Raw genomic sequence first — 10,975 nt, 5'->3', positions numbered from 1 at the left:
GGGATCCCAAAAGTTGAAAGTGTGAAGTCAGAGGCCAGGTGTTTATAATGTTGCTTCTTAGTTTGTCTTGTTTGTAAGTACAAGCAAGAAGTTGAGCTCCCAAATAAAATATTTTAGGAATAGTGTTTCTTAAGTGACTCCAAATGTCAGTACATCTACAAAGAAATAAATGAAACCTAGTGGGTAATAAATCAATCAGACTGAGCAATAAGTAGCACCTGGGGATAGAAATTCCCCACAGAGGAGAAAAATGACATCACAGAAGAGAATACTTAGTAAAATTTATTTTAAAAAAAAGAAAAAGGAAAACAATAATTTATGCCCTTGGCAAAATAAAAGATCTTTTCAATATAAATGTTTCTTAGAAAACATATGAAAAGATAATATAACATATATATCAATAAATCAATATCAATGTTACAGCAAAAGTAATAATAATTCTATAACAGTGACGAGTGAAGAAAATTCTGGCCCTTACACAGCAGCGTTCCTGGAAGGTCCTCTGATTCCTCCTTTTTTTCGTACAGATGTGCCGCCATTTTAAGAAAGCCTGATACACATATATCTACATTTAGAAACTCTATCAATTAAATTTCTTTGTATCACAAAATAATTCTCTACAAAAAAAAAAATCAACGAAAAGTTTCTGTAAGTGATCCTTCAAATTGGCAAGCTTTCCTAATGTGTTTAGAAGTAACCAAATACATGTGTCCCCAACTTCTTTCATCATAGCATTATTGCATACAGTGATGTATACCTGAAGTGAGCCGGTAACAGAGTTGGGCTTCAGACCTGATTGAAGAGAATGTGTTCTTACTTAGAGTAAGAGGAAATGGTTGGGGGCACAACTTCCCTCAATCTTTTGATTCTCTAATCCTGAGTTCTTAATTTTCCTGTCTCTACCGTTTCCTTGGTGACTTTGTTCACCTGGTACTCTCAAGCTAAAAGGAGGAAGTCATATGGGAGGATGGATTGATGGAAGTCATAGGGGTGGATTAATGAATTAGTGAGTCACTCCAGCAGAGCAGAGTGCGATGAAATCTGGGGTTCAGAGTGTGTGTGTGGATACAGCTGGGGGAAAGCTGGAGCAATTCTGAGCCCTTGTCGTGGTATTTGTGAGGCCCCTCTCCCAGCAGGGGCACCTGAGGAGCAGCAGGGCTCAGTCCCGCTCTCCCCAGCCCGATGGGACACACACTCAGGAGAATGGACTGCGTCCTATTTGTCACATTCCTCCGGGCTCCCTTCAGCACAATGGTAGTGCTGGTCACAGAACTCCTGGATCCGGCTACAGGCCTCCAGCATCATCACTTCAGGGATTGTGATTACCACTCGGAAGAAATTTGGGTACTCGAAGCACTGCAAAAACAAAAGCCTGTTATTCTCAGAGCAATTGAATCAGGGACTGGACCACCCTAATATGGCCAGGGCCCTAATCAGCACAAAGCAGTGACGCCATTTACCCAAGGCTATCATTTCACTCAATTCCCACCACTGGACTGCTAAGCCGGTAACTGAGTTAATTTATCTTAAAAGGAATTTGTGGAACAAGCTTGATTTCCTCTCACCTAGAATGTTCAACCACAATTTTTCTTCCTGGATGGGGGAGAAACAAATTTTAAATAGAGGTCATGAGACCCATCAGTTTGAATCTTTTCGAAAGAGAATACAGTAGTCCCTCGGTATCCATGGAGGGTTGGTTCCAGAACCTTTGAGAGTGCCAAAATCCGAGGATGCTCAAGTCCCATGTATAAAATGGCAAAGTATTTGCATAATCTACATACGTCTTCCTGTGTACTTTACATCATCTCTAGGTTACTTATAATACCTAATACAATGTAAATGCTATGCAAATAGTTGCCAGTCTGCAGCAAATTCAAGTTTTGGAACTTTCTGGGATTTTTTTTCCCCTCATATTTTTCCATCCACAGTTGGTTGAATCCGTGGATGAGGAACCTGAGTATATGAAGGCCGACAGTATGCTTTGTTGGGGGAGAGAAAGTCAGGCTAAAGACCAGCTCAGGGAGAGTTCCTGAGACTCTAGAAACCGTTGAGAGTGTCCTGAGAGACGTAAGCACTCACTGTTGCCGGGAGGCAGTGGACGGATTGCTCAGCAACTAACTGCTCAGTGAATTCCACATCATTCTCAAATTCTGGGAAATGTTCCATCTCAATTCCAACCTATACCAATAACAGGGAGATGCAAATTTATCAGGAGGGAAAACAGGCCAACTCCCTATGCCACAAATTAAGGTAGGGACTGCTCTAAAAAACATCTTGGAACTCCACTACTGATAACTAAGAGTTCTTGCTCTTATGAACTCACAGAATTTTTCATAGGGAAGAGAGGATGTATTTATATTGTTTTAGTTTACTGAAGGGTTCCTTCTTGGATGCTGATAAATGAAAGCTGGAAATAGGATGCCAGTGTTTCTCAAAAAAGGCACTATTGGGACTTCCCTGGTGGCGCAGTGGTTAAGAATCAACCTGCCAAAGCAGGGGACATGGGTTCGAGCCCTAGTCCGGGAAGATCCTACATGCTGCGGAGCAATTAAGCCCGTGTGCCACAACTACTGAGCCTGTGCTCTAGAGCCTGCGAGCCACAACTACTGAAGCCCGCACGCCTGGAGACCATGCTCCGCAAGAGAAGCCTCCGCAATGAGAAGCCCGCGCACCACAAGGAAGAGTAGCCCCGCCCACCGCAACTGGAGAAAAAGCCCGCACGTAGCAACGAAGACCCAACGCAGCCAAAATTACATTAATTAATTAATTATTTTTTAAAAGGCACTATAATCATTATGGGCCAGGCTATTCTTGATTGCATGGAACTACCCTGCCCATTGAAAAATATTTAGCATCCCTGGCCCACAAAATGCCAATAGCACCCCACACAGTCTTTCTGAAAACAAACAAAATTCCTATATATCCCCAAACATTCCTAGGGAACCAGATCTCTCCTAGGTGAGAATTACAGTAGTGTGGAAAGCCTCTTATTTGTGTCTTATGTCATCCCTGTATCTACATATAAAATGAGTCTCTGTATGAAGAATTAAGTCATTTTAAGAGTTTTTTTCTTTTTCTTCTTTTTTCTTTTTTTTAGCACTGAGGTTAAACCACATCGATGGGACAATTCAGAACAAGGCAGTTCCTAAACTAACTGCCTCAGGAGCCCATGTGGTTGTCTTCGTGAGCCCTGCAGACTGGCTTCCCCCACCACCACCAACTGCCTGCCACCCACATACTCACCATGAGGTACATGGCCCCAGAAGGGCGGATGGGCCGGAGTCCAGGGATGGCAGCCAATGCCCCATAGCAGAGATCCGCATTGGACTACGAGAGGAGACAGAGACATCAAGAATGAAAAGTTAAGCAAAAGAAAAACCAAGTCATTAAAAGGAGAGCCCACATCAAAGGCAGGGAACCTAAGTTTGCCCTCCTGGCATAAGGGGTAACAAGATAAAAACTCTGCCACTTGAACCTTTTGGCCAGGAGCAGGGTGGATTGCCAGAAGTTAGAGAAATGTATGGGTAGATATTTACACTGATGCCACCTCCTGGCTTGGAAGCCCCATAATGGAGCATTGCTCCAGAAATGAGGACCCATTATTTCAAATTCCACTGGTGGCATCCCTTGACTCCCAAAGTGGAAAGTCATGGGCTGCCCTTACCTTGAGGAAGCTTAGAGTGTTGTGGTAGAACTCTTGAGGGGTGCGATGCAGGATGCTTTTCAGAGCTCCCTGGACAAGGGTGCAGGGTCCCAGGATCCGCTGGCTCAGCTTCACCAGCCCATCTCGGATCTAAAAAGCCCCCCAGCAAACACATTATTTAGCCTTTCTTAGGCATCCCCACTGTGGAGATCCTTGTTCTGCCAATTCTATCAAGTTTTTAATCTCTGGAGAAGTGATGGTGCCTAGTGTCATTCTTAGATCAGACCACCTAGGTTTGTAGCCCAGCTCTGCCGTGCACTGGCTGTGTGACTCTGGGCAAATAATACAACCTCTCTGTGTCTCATATTTCTTACCTGTGAAATGGAGGTAATACTAATACTGGCCTCACAGGGTTGTTAGGAGAATTAAATTGAAATAAAGTACATAAAGCTCTGGCACATTGTAATCCCACAAACAATATTAGGTATCATTACTGCTATTGTTTCCTTTTTTGTGGTACTAAAATTAGAGGTGGATGGAACTTCCTCACCAAGACAGAAAAACTGAGTTTTGGAGAGGAATAACTAGTACTGTCTTTATCCAGTGTCTTTCCAGGCATACGGAACTACAGGGCCAAAAAGAAAGAAAAAAACTCCTTACCTCCTTACCACTGTGCATGCAAAGTAAATAAATAAATATTTAGAAAAATATATGTCTATAATCACCCCTAAATTAGACATACGATTTCACCACATTGCTCTCACCTCATTGCCAAAAATATCTCTTCGGTCATGGATGAGAATCCAGCCCATCCTCCAGCCGGGAACCAGCCAGCGCTTGGCCAGCCCTCCACAGGACAGGATGGGGACGTTGCTGCTGAGGGTGGCTAGAGGTTCAAATTTGGAATCTGAAAACACCTGAGGAGAAGAGGTGCTTGTTACCGTTGTCTTCTGGTTTATTTTCCTCTGAATCCCATGCCTTGCAAAATTTTCCTTATATCACTAGGGACAGGGTCTCAGATTTACGGGCTCATTCCTACCCTGAAGCATGATTGGGATCTCAAGAGGCTTCAGAGGGGACACCCAAATACATTTAACCCAGTATCTAGTCTAGATTAAGGAAGCCTAAAATGAGGAAACTGACCCCAGCCCAGTAATAGGTATAACCCTTGGCTCTAGGGAATGAATGACCGTTGGAATTACAGATTTCACAATAAGGTATGGGTCCATAATCCCTTATGTGAAATTCCTGGGCTCAAGTGTGTTGCAAAATGTAGAACTGTTTGGATTTTAGAAAGGTTAGCACATGTACCATATATTATATAACAGTCGCAGGGCAATCGGGGACAGCACTCCTAATCAAACACAGTAACTGTTCTGCCCCTTTCCTTACACTCTTATACAGATCCATAAGTGAGATACACAAAGATTTACAAATAGCTTTATATCAAGCACAGTAACTGTTCCGCCCCTTTCCTTACACTCTTATATAGATCCATAAGTGAGATACATAAAGATTTACAAATAGCTTTATATCAGGCCAAGTCAGGTTTTGCCACCAAATGAATTCCAAAAATCTTCAGATTTGTATAGCTTTTTGGATCTTGGAAAACTGGCTAAGGGCTGGTTATCTGTATATCTGTTTAGAGCGCAGGGATACTACTGATTAGTGCTGTACTGAAATGATTAGGATTTGCTTCTGATTATTCTAGGTGCCACATCTAAAGGTGCCATGAGATAATTTGGGATTGAGAATATGGCAGTGATGCATCCTACCCAAGACTCACCATGTCTCCATAGATCTCATCAGCTAAGATGGGGACACACTGCCTTGCAGCCACTGCAAATAAGAGAAACATGCTGAAATCATTTCTAATGTGAATTGCCTTAGCATTTAATATTTACCTGGGCTTACTATACTTTGCACTTCATGTTTGTATGTTTCATCTTCCTCTTTAAGAACTATAAACTCTTCTTATACTCTTCCAGGGTACAGAGCCTAAATTTGCTCTTTAATTAACTAGATATTTCAAACCCTCTCTTCCACATGATGGGAGTGGTGAAGAGGCAAGTATTTCCTCTTTTTCTCCTTCTTTCAGGAATTCCTACCTTTCCAGGGGCACACCACTCACTAGAGACCCCAGTGGAGCCCTCCCACCTCCATCCTAGGCTTGGAACTTAGTGAAGGACTCCTTTCTCGTTCCATGAAACACCTGAAGGATTCCATCCCCATCTTCTCCCCTGTCAAGTGAAGTCTGCTGGACTCACCTGCCAAAATTTTCTGGAGATGACTTCTACTGAACACTGACCCACAAGGGTTTGATGGATTATTGACAACGAGACAAGCTGTCTTTTCATCAATCAGAGATTCCAGTTGTTTCAGGTCAATTTCCCAAAACTTCTCTGGCTGGGGAGGAAAAAACGGGGAGACTAAGATGATTCTGAAAAATGTAGGACTGCTCACTTCACTCAAAGATATAATGTAAATAACAAAATGTGTCTGTGGCCTCGACCACCCACTTCCAGATCTTTCTCTGCTAAGATAATGGTCATATATTTTTATGAAGTAGTAATTGAGCTCTTGTGTCTAAAATTTAAAAGTCATTTACCAATAAATTGTAGGGTTTGACCTCGATTCCCATAGATTCCGCCAGAGTCCTGTAGAGAGAGAAGCCAGGTCTGGGAACTAGGATGTTTTGCCCTGGGTTGGCCAGCACAGCTAAACAAAGTTCAATAGCCTGACTGCAGCCACTTGTTAGAATGACATCCTGTAAAGAACAGAAAAGTTTCATTTTGTTAGGGGTTCCAACAGCAACAGGAGAAAGGTTATCAGATGAATGAGAGGGAAGCAAAAAAAACCTTATTTTTACAAACTCTATGTAAAGTAGTGGGGACTGTACAAAGCCAAAATTGAAAGAAGTGAATATGTTTACGTATGTGCATATCTAAAAGTTGTTGAAAATGTTGGCCACTTAAGAGAAATAAATCACTTAAAAAAGGACGGGTTGGTTGTGACTCAGCAGACCTCCACGAGAGATCATTATGACCTTGGACTTTTTCACCTGGTTATTTATTTACTTTTGACCAGAGATTTGAAACCTGACACTCTTCTGAAAGACAGATATAGGGCACCTCTTAATGTTAAGAAATATTGACCCCCACCCAGTGGACAACAGAGCAGAGGGTAACATTTAAACTTGGCCCCGCCATCAATCCAGTATGCCGTGGAAGCTCTATCTTCCCATCTAAGTGACCTTAAGGGCAGTGAAGGAAGCTACAGATTCATAAAAGACCTACTGGTAAAATGAAAAATTTCAATTATTTGATGTTTATGAATTATTGTTTTTCAATGATCTTTTGCAGAGAAGCAAAATATAGGGTGACCTCTGAGTCCTTTAAGCCTCCTTGAGACAGACACTATACGAGTTGTATGCAACGTTATTATCCTACTATAATGACATTAAATATAATCACTGATTAGTGGCCTCCCCGTATGAAAAGTCCTCGAATTGCCAAAGGGAAATTATCCTTAGTTTTTGTTCCACTTGAAACCCTTATTCCTCATGGAACAGAAACAAGGAAAAGGGTAGAGTTTGCCCAATACTGTTCCCAAGCTGGTTCCTTGTCTAGGGCTCACCTTAGCTTCCAGGGGTGCCTCGGGACAGTGGTAATAAGAAGCAACCTCCTCACGACTCGATAAGTAGCCTGAGAGAAAAGAGCAGAATGAGGAAGCTGGAAGTTTTCATTCCACAACTGACAGCTTTGCCCTTACGTCAACAGGGCTTCGAGGCTACCTTCTGCCCCAGCTCAGAGCACATACGATTTAGTTTAGCTCTCTGTCACTATAGATAAAGGAGATTAACTTTATATCTTACAGTTTTATAATGAGCACAAATATATAAATAATAACAAAAAGAGTTCCCCAAACTATAAAATACTCTGCAGCATCTTGGTTACTGTGATATGTTTTATTTTATTTTAGATTATTTAATCTAAAATTTAGATTAAATAATCTAAAATAGGATTAGATTAGTTAGGATTTAGATTATTCCTAAATCCCTTCCAGGTATTTTTTATATATATATATATATATATATATATATATATTTCTTTTTTTTTTTTTTTTGCGGTACGCGGGCCTCTCACCGTTGTGGCTTCTCTCGTTGCGGAGCACAGGCTCCGGACGCGCAGGCTCAGTGGCCATGGCCCACGGGCCCAGCCGCTCCGCGTCATGTGGGATCTTCCCGGACCGGGGCACGAACCCGTGTCCCCTGCATCGGCAGGCGGACTCTCAACCACTGCGCCACCAGGGAAGCCCCAGGTATTATATTTTTTGAAAACTTGTAATTAGTGAATTCATTACCTTGGGTCCATTTTAACTTTTTCACATTGTACTGTATACCTATTAGTATTTTTCCTTTTAACTTATATTGATGGACTTCCCTGGTGGCAGAGTGGTTGAGAGTCCACCTGCCAGTGCAGGGGACATGGGTTCAAGTCCTGGTCTGCGAGGATCCCACGTGCCACAGAGCAACCGGCCCATGTGCCACAACTGCTGAGCCTGTGCTCTGGGGCTTGCACGCCACAGCTGCTGAGCCCATGTGCCACAACTGCTGAGGCCCTGTGCCTGGAGCCCATGCTCCACAGCGGGGGGAGGGGGGCCACCGCGGTGAGGAGTGGCCCCCGCTCGCCGCAACTGGAGAAAGCCCGTGAGCAGCAAGGAAGACCCAACACAGCCAGAAATAAATAATATAAATTAAAATAAATTTTAAAAATTATATTGAAATTAAAATTTTTTTCTTTTAAATTATATTCTCATACAATAGTTCCAAATGTTGGTTTACAAGCTTGAAGTATAGACAGTTTCATACAAATTATTATGTTTTACAAAATTGCTCTCCAGAAAGATTGTCTTCAGTTACCAAGACTAGAGGCAGTATTTCCTAATGTTTGTTAAATTAATAGGTAGAGATAGGTCTCTTGATGTTATACAAATTAGCACTTCCTTAATTACTAATAAAGAAGAGTATTTTCTAGATATATGTTATTATCTGTGTTTCCTTTGGCATGAAGTGTTCATATCCTTTGCATTTTGTCAAATGGAGACTTGGTTTTGGGTTTTCAGGTTAAGTCAGTTTCCTAATACTTTGGACATAAAAGTCATTATAAACTTTTAAAACATTTTATTGAAGTATAGTTGATTTACAATGTTATGTTAATTTCTGCTGTACAGCAAAGTGATTTAAGTTATACATATATACATCCTTTTTCATATTCTTTTCCATTATGTATAAACTTTTTTTACAACTTAACTTTTGGTCTGATTTTGTTTTGATTTTTATTTATGAAACTTCATAAAATGTAAATAATCAACCTAAAAATCACATCCCTGATATCTCTTTAAAGTGTTTTTACAATTCTAGTTTAGCATGAAACTGGAGTTTTATTCTGCATTAAGAATATGTTTCTAGGGGGCTTCCCTGGTGGCGCAGTGGTTGAGAGTCTGCCTGCTGATGCAGGGGACACGGGTTCGTGTCCCGGTCCAGGAGGATCCCACATGCCGCGGAGCGGCTAGGCCCGTGAGCCATGGCTGCTGAGCCTGCACGTCCGGAGCCTGTGCTCCGCAACCAGAGAGGCCACAACAGTGAGAGGCCCGCGTACCGCAAAAAAAAAAAAAAAAAGAATATGTTTCTATGCGCACATATACACAGCGGGGAAATGTGCGACACCGAAGCAAAGTCAAGGAATCACTTATTTTATCAAAATGTTTAGGGTAGAAATGTTTAATAGATGGAGAGAGTTAAACCTAAACCTAAGAATAATTTCTTTCTGTCCTGAACAAACCTTCTATCCTCCAGTAGGTCAGCTCATTCTTTGCTGTTCTTGGTTTTATTGGTTTTGTTTTTTGTTTTTGCCTTGAAACAAGTACAATTACATTGAGAGTGTGATTAGGACCATAATTAAATGAAACCTTGAATGTGTAGAGAAGGAGAAATAAGGCCAAGAAGCTATTTACACAGGGCAGTAATTAAATTAATTTAGGAGCTAGAGGGCTTTGTAAAGAAGCAGGTGCAGCCACACTCAAGGCCTCCGTTTAGAATTAGCGATGATAGAATAGGAGTGTTATTTGAGAAATAAGTATGTAATGGGAACCTAGAGCAGGGAGGTGCCATAATGCCAGAGGAAGCCAGGAAAGAAATTAGACCTTGATGGCTTGAGGTTAAGTATGCTGAGACCCCTTTCCCCAAATCCAACAGCCATTTTATCTTAGCTTCTCCTTAGGAATTATGCATCAGGAAAGCAAAGAAGAATGCTAGAAATGTATTCCTATTAGAAGAGCACTAAAGATTTGGAAGCCACCAGATTAGAGTCTCAGGAGGAATTTACCAGTGGAGGGGGCATAGCCGTTATACTTCCCCGAGTCAAGGGCATCTTTTATTGCTTGGGTAACTTCAGGATCTGTAGGCAGGTTTCCAAACACAGTAGGGTCCCCTTTTCATGGGAAAAAAAAAAAAAGAACCGCCAAGAGGTTATTCTTCCATGCCCAGTGCCCAGACCCACCCTCCACTTCCATCCTTTCCAACCAACCCATGAGGATGGGGGTGGGAGGAACAATGCCTGCCTCTCGGTCAAGTGTCTCGAACTCACCAATTGACAGAGCAATCATGGTCTTGTTTGGATTCGGCTTCACCTTCATGCTGTCCACAATGGCCCGGATGGGATTGAAAGTTTTGTTGGACATGTCCGAGGGCTTCACGGACCATCTGGCCTTCCTGCCTTTCATTTTTCCCGGCACAGAGCTTCTCCCAGGGATGTTGACATGCACATCCAGCACTGAGGGGAGGTTGCCATGGTCGTGCAACTGAATCACGTATGGGTCCATCACTAACAAAGACTATGGGGAAAAAAAGGGGTCGCTGTGACACTAAGAACAGACATCATCCTGGGGGGGCTACAGTTGGACCAAAACATTGGAGTGATTTCACCAGACATCTCTTTCCAAACTCCTTTCTCATGTAAAGTAGCTTTGTTATGAATGTGGGGCGTTTTAAGACTTTTCCCTGAGATGGAAAATAAGCAAGAGCCCATTCTACAATATTAGCTGAGAGTGTTCCATCGAATACTTACCTACTGTGAGATTCGCTGTGAGCAACTGTAATCCCCATGAAAATTTAACCACGCTCTCAGTGAGACCAAGGAAAAATGACATGAGAACTGTTAAACAACGAAAGCATATGTGTTCCTTCCTTTCCATGCAAGTGTTCCTCCCTAACACTTCAACAGACTGTGTCTTGTCCTGTGCAAAGAAGAACCAGGGAGAACCATTCCACCT

General features: G+C 42.2%; 1 protein-coding gene across 1 annotated transcript; it reads right to left on the bottom strand.

Annotated features, from left to right (window-relative positions):
* Positions 1-1,215: 1,215 nt before the first annotated feature.
* On the bottom strand, positions 1,216-10,525 carry TAT (tyrosine aminotransferase). The gene is made up of 11 exons (XM_030863796.2): positions 10,291-10,525; positions 10,030-10,134; positions 7,280-7,347; positions 6,252-6,410; positions 5,911-6,049; positions 5,430-5,482; positions 4,408-4,560; positions 3,665-3,793; positions 3,244-3,327; positions 2,080-2,178; positions 1,216-1,356 (listed from the first exon to the last, which is right to left on the bottom strand). The coding sequence occupies exons 1-11, from the start codon at positions 10,523-10,525 to the stop codon at positions 1,216-1,218; spliced, it is 1,365 nt and encodes a 454-aa protein (XP_030719656.1).
* Positions 10,526-10,975: the final 450 nt, after the last annotated feature.

The sequence above is a fragment of the Globicephala melas genome, chromosome 19, assembly GCF_963455315.2.
Source record: "Globicephala melas chromosome 19, mGloMel1.2, whole genome shotgun sequence".
Lineage (NCBI taxonomy): Eukaryota > Metazoa > Chordata > Mammalia > Artiodactyla > Delphinidae > Globicephala > Globicephala melas.
The sequence above is the reverse complement of the archived record's forward strand: the minus strand, read 5'-3'. Positions and strand labels throughout refer to the sequence as shown.